Source organism: Amphiprion ocellaris, chromosome 16, assembly GCF_022539595.1.
Source record: "Amphiprion ocellaris isolate individual 3 ecotype Okinawa chromosome 16, ASM2253959v1, whole genome shotgun sequence".
Lineage (NCBI taxonomy): Eukaryota > Metazoa > Chordata > Actinopteri > Pomacentridae > Amphiprion > Amphiprion ocellaris.
The window spans coordinates 12,383,283-12,401,778 of NC_072781.1; the positions used below are offsets into that span (position 1 = coordinate 12,383,283).

Consider the following 18,496-nt stretch of genomic DNA (forward strand, 5'->3'; position numbering starts at 1 on the left):
AGCCACCTTACATGTAATGTCTAAAGTATTTATTCGAATATAATATAATATAATATAATATAATATAATATAATATAATATAATATAATATAATATAATATAATATAATATAATATAATATAATATAATATAATATATTATAATATAATATAATATAATATAATATAATATAATATAATATAATATAATATAATATAATATAATATAATATAATATAATATAATATAATATAATATAATATAATATAAACAGTATATATTCATCATCTGCGTCGCCGTAGTAGAGCAGCAGTCGCCTAGCAACGCCTCAAACAACCTGCTTTCGGGGGAAGCTAACAAGTTAGCCTCGTAAAACTGTTTGGATCTTTATAAAGAGTCCAGAAACACACGTTGCTTCAAGAATGATGGACCGAGAACTGACCGAAGAGGAACTGCAGGATTTGTTCGCATGGATAGATAAAATCCCCCTGTCCCGGCCCAAAAGACACATCACAAGAGACTTCAGCGACGGAGGTAGTAAACTTGGTTAGCTAGCAGTCCACAGGGAGCTGGAGCGCAAACAAGCAGCAACAGTGAAATGAGATCGTATGAATTTATGTCTGTCCAGCTACAATAATCTTGTTTGACTGCTTAGGTATAGTTTATCAGCTCAAGTGTCCGTTTGTGTTCTTATTTGCTTGTCTGTCTGCAGTGATGGCTGGTGAGGTTGTGAAATATTTCTTCCCAAAGCTTGTTGACCTGCACAACTATATTCCTGCAAACTCCACACAGCAGAAGCTCAGCAACTGGAACCTCCTCAACAGGCAAGAGACCAGACATGATTTTATTCATTTGCTTATTGAAGTTGCACATGAAAAAAAAGAATAAGAAGAAAGAAACAGAAGACTTTTATTATAGATCTATAATAACTACTAATAGACAAACAATGACTTAGACAGGCCGGTCTTTTTTCTTTTGGGCTGAGTCTTTTTTGTTTTCTTTTTTAAATTTTTTTTTTTTTTTTTTGCTTTCAGAATATCACATATGAGCTCATACAACTACTGAATCTATTGTTGAATACCTAATTAGATCATATACCATATACATTCTCTGTTTCTTTCTTTCTTTCTTTCTTTCTTTCTTTCGCTATAAACACTGAAGCAAAACTTTTGCTGAGCCTCTGCATCTGGTCGTGAGAACCAATGCAACGTACACCCACTCAGCATCTCCCTGGCCACTAGTATGGCACACAGCCAGCTACAGATTTATGGGAATTCACTGTAAACGTATCGGCCCCTATGGTGTTCATCATTATCATGCATCATCACTTAAATCACATTCAATCTGCTGTTCCTACTCTAACTAGTTTTTATCCATTTTTTGTTTTATATGTACAGGAAGGTGTTTTCCAAACTGGACTTTCACGTGCCGGAGGAGACAGTGAAGAAGATTGCACTGAGCACTGCAGGAGTGATAGTGCCTGTACTGAGCGTCCTCAGGGAGAAAATAGAAAAGAAGCTGGAGCACATCAACGACAATATGCTAGTGTGTACTGAGACATGAACTATAAGTCACTTTCTGTCTGTTTGTGAACTATAATTACAAAATATGACTCACTGTGGTCTTCTCTCCTCCACGTGAGTCCTAAAATACGACTACATGTTGACCTATTTTTCCTCTGTAACATAGGATTTGGAATATTATGACACCAGGAACCAGGAGAAACTTCATGCAGGTAGTACAACTATTGTGTTATTGCATCTACCCAAACACATCCATCCATTCATTATCTATACATCGCTTAAACCTCATTAGGTTCGCTGACTTAGGGCAAAGGTAGGGGGTCACCTTGGACAGGTCACCAGTCTGTCGCAGGGCTGCATAAAGAGACAAACAATCACACTCACATTCACACCTATGGACCACTGAGAGTTACCAGTTAACCTCAGCATGTTTTTGGACTGTCGGAGGAAGCTGCAGAACTCAGAGAAAACCCACGCATGCACAAGGAGAACATGCAAACTCCATGCAGAAAGATGCCATGAAGGTGTGAACTGGGGATCTTCTAGCTGCAAGGCAAAAGTGCTAACCACAAACAGCCCTACACAAAACCAATCATATATTTTATTTCTTTTCCAACAAACAAAACTAATTAGTAATTAGCACATCTTGTATCTCGTGCCATATTTCGTACAGTTTTAGCCCCAGTGCTAAGGACCAAGCTTCCATTTACTGTCATAACAGCCTATTTAGCGCTTGAAGCCTTTAAATACTCATCCGCACAGATTAGCAGTATAATATTGTTTGATGTCTTTTCCAGTGTTTTATTGTTGTTGATCATTTTAATGTTTTATTGTGGCTCTTATTTTGGAAAGCATCTTGTAATTCCAGTTTTTGAGGTGCTGTAGAAACAAAGTTCCTCATTCTTATTCTTGATCTGACATCTCAAGACAATGCAAAATATTTTGTTGGAAGCTGCAAATCTATTATTAGGCCAGCTGCTGAATTAACATTAATGTGATGACTGTGTTTTTATTCTATACCTTGTGCAGCATGTGCCACTAAGTTACTATCTTTCATTGTGACTATTTGCTGACACAATCAATCTGTGACCCTGACTGAAGTCCAAAATTTGCCTTTTTTAGCACAGGGAGGGAAGTTGGTGTAAATTTAGACTTTGTAAATGTTGCTGTATGTGCTGGTCAACTGACAAACATAAATCAGCATAATCCAACAGACACTGGGTGGTTGTTGTGTTTAAGAGAACCGTTTACTGACTGCTGTCAGTGCTGACTCTGCCACTGAAGTGATGGTTTCCGGACATCTTCTCTGCTTCCCACCTTCTTTTGCTAGTCCTGCAAATGCCCCTCAGTTCATGCTAATCAGTCCCAGAGATACCAGTGACCGCACAGACACACAAACATACCTCAACTGGAAGGTATCAGGACAGGACTGATTAGAAAATGCCACGACCTTAAAGGAGAGAATCTGTGATGTGTGTCTCTTCCGTTTCCCACACCTCATCTGTCCCTGAAACTACCCTGTAAAGCTGACCTCAGACCAGCGCCTCCACCCTCTGCTCTTTCCTCTTCTATCCACACTTCATCCACTATCAGACTCCGGGCTCAGGTCCTCATATCAGCTCCCAGCATCACCAGATGGCTTTTATCGCTGGCTTCAGCTCAGCACTGCTTTCTTAAAGGCTGATCTTTTTCTTTCTCAGTCTTCTAATCTTACTTCCCTGTTTCTCCTTTCTGCTTGTGGTCATCGCCCATCTGATTCACTCCTAAAGGCTTTACCTTTGTTGTTTCCAGACGATTTATGCACTGAATCCCTGCTGGTTTGTTAACATTACGGTTCTTGAAATGTTATTCTTCTGTTTTGTTTTCTTCAGAAATTCCTCAGACTGAAGCAAAACTTCCAGCTCAAGTTGCTGAGATGAAAAACGATAACAGACAGAAAAATGGGTATGAACAAAACACTGCTTTTAATTTAGATAAAACAAGTCAACTTTAGTGCTTTTAATAATAATGTGCCTCTTTTTTTGTACAGTAAACTGCAGCACACAGCCCAGTTTTACTCAGACAGGGATCCAACTTTCCAGCTATTCCTGCAGGAAAAGGAACAAGCAGTCATGGCTTTGCAGGAGACTGTGGAGGTAACACACATACTTGCACACACACTCACGTGAAATGCTGACTGGCAAAACATCTGCAAACAAAACTGTCTTCCATTTTCATATCCTGGAGGGGGAAGAACTTTGTCATACAGACATACCACCTGTAATGTTGTTACAGATGTGTGTGTGTGTGTGTGTGTGTGTGTGTGTGTGTGTGTGTGTGTGTGTGTGTGTGTGTGTGTGTGTGTGTGTGTGTGTGTGTGATACATATGCGTCACACCCTGTGTCAGCAGTGGTCAATGAGTCAGTATCTGCTCAGCGGATGTAACTTTTTTTTTCTTCTTTTCCATCTGTGCCCACATATGCATGTGAAGAAAAAAGCAGAATAGTGACATAAATGTGCAACTTCTCCTTTCACCACATTAGGAAGTTTTTTTTTGTGGGGAAATAATCTGCAATTTTAGAAAGAAACATCCTCCAGTGTTACCTCATGTTTTTGCATCCTCCTGCGTGTGTGTGTGTGTGTGTGTGTGTGTGTGTGTGTGTGCGTGTGTGTGTGTGTGTGCAGATCCTCCAGATGAAAGTGAGCAGGTTAGAACATCTGGTTCACTTGAAGGACATGCGTATTGAAGATCTGACGCGGCATCTGGAGACGTACAAAGCGAAAGGCATTAAGCGCTGACGTGCAACGCGCATTCACACACAAAGAATTTGTTAGAGCCGTTCTGAGACATGACCGTGTAACATGAGCGCCAATAAACCTTTATTTTATTAAAAACAAATGATGAGCACTTAATAAAGAACTGAGGTTACTGTCCGTCCAGCTGAAATGCATCACACCTGTAGGAATGCACTGATAAGATTACAGCTTTTAATGCCATCTTGTTTTCAAAGTCAAGTAAAAAGAGTTTGGTCATATCTTTCCCGTTAACATCAGTTGCATCATTCACAACAGAGAAATGTACAGGAGGTACAAGCATTTAGTAAGTACAGTTTCATAACATGAAGAGTACATGTTTCAAGAGGCAGTTATTTGCCTCATATGACATTGATTTATTATTATTATTATTATGATTTAGGAAAGGCAGTGCAGCGGCTGTGGGCTTTTATGTTATTATCTGATCTATAGAGATTCTACTCGAAATGGTTTTATAGGCCTGTTATGTGAGGATGTGACTTGTTGAATATAAAGATAGTTGCTTCTTTGTGAGAAGTGATTGGAATGTGGTTTTTATAGCGTTTATGTGTCTTCTTTACACAGCATTTGACGCCTGACCGTCAATAAAGCTATTGTCCACTTTGACTCTCTAAACTGTCTCACTGTACAAGAGCACAGTTAGTACAGTTCGGATGAGATGCTTTGACATGAACAGAACTTCTGGTTTAAAAAAAACAACAGGATATGCAGTGTTAAGTTTTTTCACTGTGACCGTCATGTTCTTTGAAGTCTAAAATTATGCCACTCACTTCAACCGAAACTATTGCGTCTGTTCCAGTGTGAAAATCAGTCAAAGATAGATTCCATTAATTAATGACTTCATTTTCCACTTTGGGTTTTAGAGGTAAAGCGACGACAAAGCTGACAGATGCCCAAGTATAGAGAAGCATTTCTGTCACGGCAGCTGCAGACTCCAGCCTGTGCTCTGACTATTTAAATAAAACTTTACTTTCTTTCCATATTGTCTTATCACACCACATAAGACTCGGTGTTGTTGGTCTGTCAGTGTTTGTGTTCCTGTGTTGTCTGTGTCGGTGTAGAATAACAGGCGACCTGCTGAGCTGTATCAGGAGCAGCAGACTTTCTGCAGCTGGCTGCTTCTGTGTGTCTGTGTTGTGTTTTGCTCACCTTCAATGCCACATAATTAATCACCGCTATCAAGTCTGAAGAAATGGAAAAACCGAGGGGGGGGGGAATCGACAGCTTTTGTAGATAGTTTCAAATGAGGTGTTTCATATATTAAGGAATAAAGAACGCAGACATAAAAGTAAAAATGTGCTAGACTGATACACCAGATTTAAAGCTTTTGTTTCTCAGAGGGGGATAAATGGCAGTGGACAGAACTGACCAACAGTAATATGAATGAAAATTCTGCAGCACTTGCAATGACGTTTTATTGTTTGCAGATTTTAAAAAAGAGTGCATCAAAAATCAGTCAATCCTGTAATAAACTTATATTTCCCAAATCCTGCTCTTCCCACAATGAAACTTACAAGCACATGTCATTATTGGTCTTGGCCATGTGAAAGGGCTTCATATTTCAAAGGTTATAATGCAGTTTTTATGTTGTTTAAAGCCTAAATGCCTGTCTTTGTTGTGTTTGGAGATGCAGGCACAACTAGTTGGTACGATTAGTCATGAACTATTTATCAAGCTAACTGGCGACACACCAATCAGACAAGACGTACTGATGCTTGTCATTCACTCCCCGCAGGCATTTTGTTACCAGGATTTTACATCATTTCATTCAATGAAGAGTTTTGTTGAAGATAAGGGGGAAAAAAAACTGGTCCCTAACAGAATTATAACGCAGTGGAGATTACTGAAAAGAAACATTTGTACCATCGGCTCCTGTCGTACAATTGATGTCTGTTGTGCATGTTGCTGTGGTTGGGTCTTTTTACCGTGTAACCCTGGCGACATCCTCAGGGTTATTTTCCCAAAAGAAGGGACGTAATACAAATGTTTTTCACAGGCTGAGTAGCTCTCCTCATAATGAGTAAACTGACCTTCTAGGGCTCCGTTTGAGTGCATTTACCTTAAAAGCAGATCGTTTAGGAAAACAGGAGAACAAACAAGAGCAAAAAACTACAAAATGTGCATGAATGAGTCATATAAAAGGGCTATGATTAAAATATTATCACAATGTCTACAGATTTTAAAGAGTCCCTTGAATTCAATGTAAACTTTGTGTATAGTGTGTATTATATCTTTTTTAGGAAATCAGTTACAATCAAACTACAAGCGCAGGGAGGTGAAGTGTCACAATAACTGCACTGTAAATAATTTTTATTTACATCATAATCAGATGTGTATAATTAACATCATATCACAGTTATCATCAATACAGGTGCATGATGACAGACTCGAATATTAGAGTATCAGCACAGAAGTATGGAGGAGCTCAGATGGTGAAAAGTGGTGGGAAAAGACAAAGCAAATGTTCTTTGGAAGACTGAATATACACACACCAACACACACACAAGATAAGAATGTGAAAGAAAAGTGCCGAACAGAGCCGCTATTGATGAAGGCGCAGCCTGACGCTGATGAATCACATTCAGTATCACACTGCTGCTCGGGGACTAGATTTACTCAGAGATGACGGACCACGCCCGGATGTCTCTGGGGAGGAGACTGATCCAGGAAGGAGTCGAGGCAAGAGGGAGCATGCAGCATCTGATGAGTGGAGGGACAAAAGGAAGGAAAAAGAAGTGCTGCTTCATCCAGGAAAGCAGCAAAAACCTGACATTGACCTCACTTCCCTGAGAGGGACGGCTTTAAACTCGCTGACTTTGTACCCCTGACACCAAATAATGAGACCACCGGGCCAACAGACAAACACACAAAACCTCCTCAGTTTAAAAAAAAGCAAATAGGGATGAGCGAAGTTTATTTACAGTCAAAAACATGCTTTATGATCTCCTAAATCCTAATGTGGGTCAAACTAAAGCTGAAAACTCCCCCAGAGGGCAAAAACTGATGATTTGGCATTAAAAGGCTACCAGAGATCTCCACAAGGACTGAGAGGTCATAAGAGGAAGCTATCCCTCATCTGGTCATCCACACAGCGGTGACACGCACACATGCATGGTCTGAGCGCTTCCTGGAAAGCCTTTGTGAACAGCTGACTGGCCGAGCTGAGGCCAGGCCTTGAGGTTTGGAGTCACTCTCTCGGGACGGTGACCGTTTTACAAACTCAACAGACAAACACAGCTCTGTTTTTGTAATGTTTACAACACATTATGTGGGTTAGAACAACAGGGACTGTGTGATAGATTGTGTTTATATATCCAGCAAGTGTTCCCTGAGTCGTCCTCACGTTGCCACAACTGTGCAGCCATGAAAATAAATAACTAGCCTACACATGCACATGGTAGAAAACGATGTTTGACTACAACATTTGGTAGAAAACAAATAACATTTACTCTGTATGGCTTAAATGTGGGCCAGGAAGATTTTAAACTCATTAGCTCTAACATCATTTGGAAACCAGAGCCTTTTTTGTGTGCATGTGTAGTTTAAGTGCCCCACAGAGAATAGGAACTTTGAGTTCCTTATTGGTTTTTCTTTGAATTTGTACATTATTTAAATCTTTTTCTAATTCTTGTGTAAACTTGGTTGTGGAGAAATGTTAGTTTTGCATTCTCAACCAGCTTGTCCATCTAATTCACATTTCTTGGCCATTTTTTATGCTCATTATCCAACTGACCCATTGAAGTGAATTTTGGGGGATTTTTTTTTAACCTCCATTGCTTTGTTTAACTAATCTTGCCTTTCATTCACCACAGCAAAAGTGGTTTGGAGCCTAGTAGTTAAACAGATCTAACATGGTGTTAGCTCACCTCCTGTTGGCACTAGTGTGTACTACACAACACCCACGCACAACCGCAAACAGAGAGGAGAGGTACCAAAATAGGCTTTTTATTTTACATAAGAACATTGTCAAAACTTGAAAACATTTTTGCATATAAACCTTTTAAAACAAGAAGACAATGTTGAAATTTCACAGATTGTACAAAATATTGACAAAGAAAAAAAATCATTTTCATAAGTGATTCAAACCTCTCTCTTGCATCTTTATTTGAACCCACCACCAAAGCAAATGCAGAGCGCAGCCTTGAACTGGCATTTGGAGGTCACGTAAACAGCACGACATCTTCCAAACACTAACGGTGTCCCCTGAACATTGCGTCTTTCTCAGCTAGATTCTATGATGAAGCGTACAGTAAAGTATGTCCATCCGAGCTCTAGAGAAGTCTCACAGCCGAGTCCCAGTGGAGCCTTTTAGTTCTTAAGAATCACTGAACCTTTAAGTCTGGAAGTCTGGGGTAACCCATTATTATTTAAGGCTTCAATTCCGATTAGTGGAAGTATTTCCATGTTTCTGAAACACAGAGCTGAACAAAAACCAAAAGCGTAAACACACAAGAACTAGCACCAACTTGCATCTTTTTTTTAAACCCAAGCAATATCAACATTCATCTCTAAATAGAACAAAGCTTCTATTTACACAGCATTAAAATACTGTGTAGTATTGGCGCTCGTGTCGTTACAAAACTGATCAGAGGTTAAATAAATTCTCACTAAGTGTAATTTAATGTATTGTAATTCATCGTTGTGTGTCACTTAGCCAGTAGAACCCATTAAAACATCCTGGTTCGCAAAGACTGCAGAATTCTGTAGTCCATCAGTTCTTGAATTACAGCAAATATGTAAACATTTACAGTGGAAAGGAGGTTATATTTGTTTCATTTTTACAGACCAAAAGCCTTAGGATGTTATAATTAGACACCTATTGTAAATAGATGGTGCGGTAAAATAGCGATGGTTTAATGAAAATGTCACTGTCCATATCAGCAGGAGACACAACTCTTGATTTCTTTTGTTAAAAGCAGTGTATTTTCCATTTTAATTTGACATTAAACCATAACGAATCCTTCAATCAAAGTCATTTGTTGCTTCGGACTTGTGGAGAGTGCACGCTCTGCCCAGCGTTGAGCAGCTGTCTTATGAAAATAAAATACATTTCCTGAGAATTTACATTTAACCATGTCTGAATAAGCTCTATAACAACAGAGATGGCAGACAGTCGCTAGCTACTAGCCATCCGAATCAACCAAACTACAAATTTCCTCATGCATGGATCTGATGATCAAAACCAGACGGAGGGAAAAACAATGTGTTAACTTCTTGACAGGGAATAAAAATCATAATTTCCTACAGGGGAACTGCCCACTACTATTCAACTGCTTTATCATAGCGTTCCTGTATTAGCTATTAATCATCCTGAATTATTGTGAAAAGACAAAATGTGATTTTCTTTAAGCAGCACTTTTTTCCCCCGCTCATTCTCCTTCACAGTAGGTGTCACAGGAGGTCAGCAGATCTCAACCACAACTAACACCAGATAATATACTGCATTACTACCAACCTGACGCAACTCATCCAAGACTCCACTAATCTTTCACAGCTCATGTCTGAATAATTTTAGTCTAGGAATAAAGGTGGACTCCATCTAGTGCTGCCGCAATCCCTACAGTTATAATGCTCAATAATCTGTCTGTAACCTGTCGAGTGTTATTAGTTCATCCACCAGCAGCTTTTGACATCAGGCGAGATAAAACAGTCCTCACACTGATTCGAGCTGGTAGAGAGCAGCGAACCAGTGACCCAGTGCAAGAGAAGATGGCACAGAGATGACTTTTCCCGCCTTAAAAACTTATATTGTCCATTCAGCACTTAATTAGTGTTGCCTGTCAGATTCCAGTGCAGCTAAATCAGAGGTTAATTCTCAAAAATCTATAACTCACTTTCATCAACAAATCATTTTTTTCTTGCATACAACAAAAAAAAAAGCAATGCAGCTCCAGAAGCAAAATTAAACACAAGCACGTGTAAATTAGGGCGACCACTTGCTGTCGCCTTCCCAGGCATAAGCATTCGTATGCTTTTGATTTTTAACTATGGCATCAATCTCATTCCTAAAGCACGCCTTTTCGCAAAGAGTGGAAGATTCAGAAACTTTCCTTTTCATCTCATACGTCCTACCTCTCACTTTCACTCGTCTTTCACTTTAAGTTTTCCAACTCTTTCTTTGCCATTCAGATTTAAGACTGAAGTGTTTTGTTCACCAAACTAGCTGCAAAGCTCCTTCACCTATCATCTTCAGTTCAGTGTTTTCCTCCCCACTGACAAGACAAGTCCTCAGCAGGTTCTCCTGTCCTGTGCAGAGGCAGAGCTGTGGACTCACTGTCTGTCTGGCTTCATTTTAAACAAGTCCTGTTCAGCATTTGGCAAAGAAGGGGAGCGTGCAGACTTTGAGGGACTGTTGGTTCCCTCTACAAACATGTTGGGGATGTCCTGGCCAAAGTAGATCTTACTGTTAGCTGCGATGGCCTGGTACTTCATCAGCTCCAGGTATTCCGGCGTTAACTTCAGCTGTGAACATTTCGGACAAAGACAACAGTATGTGAGAGTTAGATGAGTGCTGGGTTATGTCACAGCACTGGTATGAATCTTAATGAGATCTGACTATGTATAGCATCTACTTGGCTGAAAATAAACGCTGCTGCTGGAGTGACTTAAGTAGTGGGGAAGTAGCTGATATTAACTTTAAGTGAGATTAAGTGAGTTCCTACAGGATCTGATTCAGCTCAAGGGGATAATCATTAATTGATCATAACATCTTTCTGAATCAGTCAGAACCCTAACCAGCCTAATGTTGAAAAAATTCAGAGTTTTGCTGAGTCACTCACAGGTCGGAGGGGAAAATGTTAACAGTTAGTTTGATAAACACCAGTTATACAATTTTTGCGCAACATAGTCTGAATCTATTTATTTAGTTCTGTTCTGATCATGTGGTGAAATCTTCACCACAAACAGATTACAGTGGATAGTATTAGCTCAATTCTGGCAGTATTCACTGTGTAGCTCTCATGAAAATACCTTGTAATACTGTAATTATACTTCAAAGTGATTATATTACACGGAGTGAGATGGCTATACGTTTCTGTATCAAAGTATGTTAACAGTCTTTTACCGTGTTTGCTTCAGCAAACTTGGCAGCAGTGTAATATTCTGCATCAGCTTTAGCCTTCTCCCTGGCCAGGAAGGCAGCATCTAAAACAAAGAAACAGTGTTGAATGAGACAGGCATATGATAAAGCAGCACACCAGGCACTGAGGAACACACAAATCCACCTCACTGATGGGAAGTGAAAGCAGTCAGGCTAACCCTCTATTCCAGAGATCCTCTTCTCCGTCTCTTTCTCCATGACCTTCTGCTGGAACTGGATCTCTGCTACCTGGGCCACTTTCTGTGCCTCTGTAGGAGAGAAAAACATGAGCTATACAGAAAGCAGAGGGCGGCTGGGAGGTTACACATGAGTGACTGCATGAGACAAACTGCTAAAATTGTACGGACGGTCATGCAAATAAATAAAATTAGCTGGCTGATTTACAGTAAAACAAACACATGTACCAATAATGGCCTTCTTCCTTTCGGTTTCTGCTTCCTTTTCCACAACCTTCTGAGTCTGAGCTGTTATTAGCAGACGAGTCTTCTCTGCCTCCCTGCATGCATACAGACACACACACACACACACAAAAATGAGGTCCTTCAAGTGTTTTGCTTTCCGTGTGGTCCTACTTGAACTGAGTGGGTGGGTCACAGAGAAACTGGAGCCTGTGCTGGTAAGTAGTTTTACAAACTCACATGAGTTCAAAGTTCCTCCTGATAGCCTCAGGGATCTTTGGCTTGGTAACACGGACGGCCTTCATCAGGATGGGGAAATGGTGCAGAAGAGAAAATAGGGAGAAAAACATGACTCTTTGCTCAAAACCAGTAATTTTTACAGAAATTGGACGACTGGATAGAATTGGTCTACCGGTATTTGTTCAAAATTTGAGTCGAGAATTGCAATTACACTTATTATTTATATTTTTTTAATGACAGTCATCATATAGATAACTACAGCATAGGTTTGTATTTACAGTTTGGTGTCAGATTTCCCCATTTGATAGCACCACCACAATACTGAATGGATGCTAAATCTGTGTGACTTATCTTTTGTTTTGTCTCAATAGGAGTCAACTAAATACTTACAACAGGCATGTGCCAAAGTGGTGGTCAGAACAACACCTGATGGTTGATACAAATGCTGATTGTTTTATATCAATCTGTGAGCATCAATAATTAACACAAATGACTCCGTACCTTGATCTCCATTCTCCATATACCTGCTGCTACTGCTTGATTCTAGCTGGTGTGTGTATCCAAAGAGTCTAAGAACCACATGTGACCCCATCTTATTTCCCATCTTTACTTGCCTGGTCTACTACCTCGTAAGTGAATGTGCTGTATAAGAAATGCCTGAGATTACTGATTGCCAAATTAAATAGAGATGGAGAAGAAAATTTTCAAAAGAAAAAATGCGTTAAAATGCATATTTCATGATTACTACAACGTAAACATTAATAAACTACAGCTTGTGTGCGTTTAAATACCTGTATTGTAAGTCCAGGTGCCATCGCATTAAGATCTTTCTGCAATGCAGTCTTGAGATTCTCATCTATAATGTCTGCAAGGCAACAAACAGCAACTGTTAAAACACACATAATGCTGCGATTCACATCTTTGGAATTTCAGGAATGAACACACACCACATACTGTGTTAGAAAGAAACAAAAATGTATTCACCAAATAACTCAATGTAGACCTCTTGTAGTGTGTGCACACTGCAGAACTGGTTGAGTTCATGGTGAATCTTGTTGAAAATTAGAGTTTTGTCATAGTCAGCCGTGTAGTTCCTCACAATGTCCACCACTGCAGAAGACAGAGCAAGAGCAACAGTTAATGAGTCAAACAAATGAGGAACTTTTGCAATGAAAGACATTTGAATGCGTTCTACCTGCGGAAGGGACCAGCATGTTAACTACTTCTATCCTGTCAAAGTAGATCATGACACCACCACTGTGAGGAACAAAAAAACAAAAAGTTAAATACATAATGATTTACACGAGTGGATCAATTTCTTAATCAGTAAGCTCAGTCGTACCTTGTTCCACAAGGCACATTCTTGATCTCATCTGTTTGGAGTGTAGTCTGAAACACACATTCAAAACAGATGTTAGTAGTTTCTGTTAAGTATGTACAATTACATTAAGTAGTGCAAGCTTGTTTTAGGTGAAAATCTGTTCTATAATATATATATATATATATATATATATATATATATATATATATATATATATATATATACACACACACACATATATATATATATATATATATATATAAAAAAAACCCTCCCCACAGCAACTGACCCCAAACCATGAGATGAATTTGAAAACTCTAGGGTCAAAAAGCTAATAAATAAACCTTGGTAAATGTGATTTTATTAAATTCTACAATGTCACTTTCAGATTGTGGGTGCTACAGGTTTTTAAAAAATATGAATTTTATTTTCAACTAATAACTAATCAAGCCAGAAAAATAATTTTGTCTCCCCAAAAATCTCCTCTTTGATTTCTACACTTAGTAAGCAATCAAAAATGTACCTCTTTATCACACAGGACCCTAGTAACCTACCTCATCTACAAAAACTCTTTATTCGCTCTGCAGACTAGAATAATGTACACTGACTTGACAGTTGTAGATTAAATAGTTTTAATCCTATTCTACATGTGCATTTGTGCACGTTTTTTGAATATGTAATATCCATTGTTGATCACTGTTAAAGGTCATTTTCTGTTTCTGTGGCAGACAACAATGTCATCTTGTATTTATGAAATTTCACCTTCTATGCAGACAAAATGTGATTTCAGAAAACATGACAATGGTGTATCTGTGATCCCACCAACATCAGCAATTGTTGAGCAAAAAAGTAGAAATTTCACCAATGTATACTGTAATAGAGCACAGTATGTTTTAAGAGATTCAGTAGCTTTTCTAACCATGTGTACTCGCACAATACCGGTGCATTAACTTTGTGTCAAACAGACCTGCTGCAGCCTCGGTTGACTGACAAGTGCTTCGTGCTGTAGCGGACTTATTTATAGAAGTTCTCATGAGCAGCACCTCATGGCAGACTCTTCCATTAGATATGCCTCGGGTAAGAGGCCAAGTATCAGGGCGAAAATGTTAGTTTACCTGAACTGATCTGTAGGTGGTAATGAAAGGCAGCATAATGTGATATCCAGGACCATTGGGAGAAGTCAGCAAGGCCCCACCTCTGAAACAAATACAAACAAATTGCCTGGTCTGATTTCTGAACATCAGGTTACGTTATGATTATATTTAAGAGGAGTGGATGAGAGACGTGAAATGTCAAATTATAGTTATTCACGTTTTGTTGAATAAAGCTGCATTTAATTACAGTACGCTCCTGTCGAGTTATTTTTTTTACATTTCATGAACACCAACGACAATTAAGCTTTGTTGTGATCTGTCTATATTACATGTGAATAATGCATACAAAAATGGTCTATTGTAAGCCTAGGATCTCTCTGGTTCAACATGCTTGAAGCACAGAAAACAAATAATATTTCCACACCCTGGCAAAATGTATATGCATCACTATAAGATAATACGCTTCTTAAAATAACATTCCAAGTAAACAAAACAAAAATATTGCATAACTGAATCAAATAATGTGGTGTTACCATTACTAATATGTAAGTTTTGGAATATTTCTGCTAGACAGATGTATTGGAATACCTGTAGTACACAGCAAGATGTCCTTCTTCTATTTTGTGAATAGAGGAGTGCAGCATGATGGCCATCACTCCTGCAATAGCTGCAAAAACTGCCCCTACATGCGGCATCGTCATCCTTACTAGCACTCACCTGAAGACACAGAAAAAAAGCATGAAAATATGGAAATATTTATACCACAAACATTAAACCCTCTGGGCACCATTACACCTACAGTCAGACGTACACTGCAGTTGTGAGCAGCAGGACATGCAGTTGTCAGTTACCAGTCGATCAAATGAACCCTTGCTTAACCTAATGCAATTTAATTCAACAGATCTGCCATAAAGCCTTCCTTCACGTCCAGCTTTACGAAAATAACTGAGTGGTGTTTATGATCAAAGCTTGATGGTTTCTGACGTTGTAATGCTGTTGAATCATATTGCTTAACAGTGAGACGTGTTTCTAATATTTAATCTACCCTCAAACTGGTGTGATATTATCGTAAAATACTATATGTGCACCTATCAGTAAGCCAATGAGATATGAAAAGGCCAGAAAAAGTATTGGCACTGAGTAGTGTTCAACTGCAGGAAACCCTGGTAGTAAAGAGGAACACAAACATGTCTGTCTGTGTGGTATTTCGTTATCAAAGCAATGTTTTACAAAAGCTCTGAGGTTGTTTTCTCCTTTTCTGGAGTGAGATGTCACTCTGTGGATTCGTTGCTATCATCTACGCAGGATTATCAGAGTCTAAATAAAACATAACGCATAGACTACACAGCCTCCCATATCTACAGCTTGGCGTGTTTATATGACTGTATCAGGTCTCCATACCAGACTGACCGTCAGCTAGTAAATGTACAACGTAGTATGACCTGACTTTAACACAGGTGCACCCAGGCTGACTGGACCTTTTCCATGTAGTTAACATTTTACGTTGGTCGAACAGCTAACGCTAACATGCAAGATGAGCTTGCAGAATGACTTTAAGGAGGCATATAGCGAGGAATTCCTCTTTCAGTGTATAACGCAAGACGAAGCTTTAAAGCTACGTATTTTCAAATGCAACTATCCCAATGAATTAAATTAACTCAATAGTAGCGGAGGCTGACCCACCATTCGTTCGTTAACCTAGCTGGCTGGGTTAGCTAGGTAGCTAGCTAGCTTGCAATATCGGGTGGGTTCGGAAGTCACTCTGTAGCTACATGCTAACCTTAGCTTGCTAGTCTGCTAGTGGAAAGGGAACAAGTGGACTCACCTTACTCTGCGCTAAATTAAAATCATCCGCATATATGCATTGGAGTAAACGACGGGCTTATGATAAATAAAATTACCACTGTATGGATCAGTCTCCCTTTTGGTCTTATCATTCAACCACCCAGCCCCCTCACCCCGCCTCCCACTGCTTTCTCTCTCGCTTCGACTTGTTACACGATGCTGCCTTCATGGACTGTGGGAGAAACAGACGTTAATATGGTAGTCAAGGGCGCTGACGATATAAAATTCTCCAAGTATTCCTTATATAAAATCCGATTAAATCATTTACTTTGAACTGATATATATCTACCAGATACAGTCTTCAATAATATAAAACAATCACTGGCCAATTAATTCGAGAGCAATAATGTCCTGAGAGCCTGAATTTTGCCCTTTATTAGGATACAGCTATCCATCAATCCATTGTCTTTACACCGGTTAAGAACCGTCTAACGAATTTTTAAAACCTGGAAGAATATTGGTGAACTGTCATCTTCGAGAAACAAATGTGGTCGGAACAAACTTTTAGATGATCGTAGGAAATCAGCATGTGAATTCATGGCTATGTTTAATAGTGAAAGTAAGAGCATTTCCACACACACAATACGAAGGAAACTCAAGGGATTAGGACTAAACAGCTGTGTAGCTCTAAGAAAACCACTGATCAGTGAGGTTAATGACACAAAAAGGCTTCAGTTTGCTATGGAGCATGAAGATTGGACTCTGGGGCAATGGGAGAAGGCCATGTGGTCTGATGAGTCCGGATTTACCCTGTTCCAAAGTGATGGAAACTTCACGGTAAGAAGGGAGGTGGATGAGGTGATGCATTCATCATGGTTAGTGCCTGTGGGGGTTAGGGTTATGATCAGCAACGTTACGTTCCCAAAAAATGAGGTCAGTTGACTACCTGAGTATATTGAATAACCAGGTCTTTCTGTCAATGGAGTTTACTTCCCTGATGGCATGGGCATGTTCCAAGATGACGATGCCAGGATTCATGGGGCTCACATTGTGAATGAGTGGATCAGGGAGCATGAGACGTCATTTTCACACATGAGTTGACCTCCACAGAGTCCAGACATCAGCCCCTTTGAGAATCTTTGGGATGTGGTGGTGTGGTGACTGTGCAGCGGTCCGACTCTCCCACCATCAGTATAAGATCTTGGTAGAAAATTAATGCAACTCTGGACAGAAATAAATGCTGTGACATTGCAAAAACGATGCCATGGCGAACATGTGTCATTTCTCAGCCAAAGGTGGTCCAACGAAATATTAGTGTGTGCGACTTTTTTTTGGATGGGCCATGTATTACTGGATAAAGATGTCTGGCAGTTAGAAACACGATTAATAAACATATTACTGATAAACATCAATCAACAAAAAACAATTACAAATCTAAAAATACACACACACACACATATATATATATACACATATGTTTTGGGGCTGTCAAATTAATGCGTTAACGTGGGATAAGCCATCATCATAATTAATCAGATGAATAAATTTAACGCAATTAAAGCATCTGCAGCGCTGAATGAAATCCCTGAAACGTCTCTGGCAATGCATTTTGGGCAGTTTGTCCAAGTAGACTTACCATCTTGCCATCGCACATGCGCAAATGGGCAATTAATCTGGTAGTCCCAGAACTAAGCAACTTGAAATGGAAGATGGTAAACTGTAGGGCACCACTGATTTATCAGCTGGGCGATTATAGCCCTTTTCATAAAAATCAACATTGGCCAGCGCTTTGGCAATTAAACGCTGATATATTCTTAATTTGTCATAAAACAGTAAATGCTCTTAAGTGATGGAGTCGCACAGTCCTTTTGTCCAATTCATGGAGCTCTGACTCCATTCAGTCCTCACTGCTGTCTTCTCAGTAACATACAGGAGTAAGCCTCAGCCAGACAACACAACAGGAGTGAGCTGAGCTGACAGGTAAGTTCAAAACGACTTTGTGAAATTGACAATGACTCAACTTGTCTCCCATTTCTGTTCAAAGAAAAAGTTGAAGTTAAAATGATTAACATTACTGTGTCTTTAGCAACCATCATTATTTCATGTCTCTCTTAGTTTTACTTTGTCAGAAAATACTATGACGTGAAGCAGGCTGTAACAGCAACACACTTTGTGTTTTGTTATGGAGTAATATTAGTGTCGGACTATTTGTGACCATTATATATTTAATAATTTGTAGTGATGCGACTTATAGTCTGGATCCAC

General features: G+C 39.3%; 2 protein-coding genes across 3 annotated transcripts; one reads left to right on the forward strand and one right to left on the reverse strand.

The window, feature by feature from the left end:
- Positions 1–305: 305 nt before the first annotated feature.
- On the forward strand, positions 306–4,410 carry spef1 (sperm flagellar 1). The gene is made up of 7 exons (XM_023289594.3): positions 306–512; positions 691–802; positions 1,376–1,523; positions 1,668–1,713; positions 3,373–3,445; positions 3,531–3,636; positions 4,166–4,410. The coding sequence occupies exons 1-7, from the start codon at positions 401–403 to the stop codon at positions 4,277–4,279; spliced, it is 711 nt and encodes a 236-aa protein (XP_023145362.2). The 5' UTR covers positions 306–400; the 3' UTR covers positions 4,280–4,410.
- Positions 4,411–8,223: 3,813 nt separating this feature from the next.
- erlin1 (ER lipid raft associated 1) lies at positions 8,224–16,427 on the reverse strand. Of its 2 annotated transcripts, none has more exons than XM_023289589.3 (12): positions 16,272–16,427; positions 15,035–15,163; positions 14,468–14,549; positions 13,374–13,420; positions 13,227–13,288; positions 13,016–13,141; positions 12,823–12,896; positions 12,032–12,090; positions 11,798–11,889; positions 11,552–11,641; positions 11,358–11,437; positions 8,224–10,756 (listed from the first exon to the last, which is right to left on the reverse strand). In XM_023289589.3, the coding sequence occupies exons 2-12, from the start codon at positions 15,145–15,147 to the stop codon at positions 10,565–10,567; spliced, it is 1,017 nt and encodes a 338-aa protein (XP_023145357.1). In that variant the 5' UTR covers positions 15,148–15,163; positions 16,272–16,427; the 3' UTR covers positions 8,224–10,564. The 2 variants fall into 2 exon arrangements, with proteins under 2 accessions (XP_023145357.1, XP_035812875.1); XM_035956982.2 differs by having other exon boundaries at positions 16,348–16,418.
- Between the last annotated feature and the right edge of the window lie 2,069 nt (positions 16,428–18,496).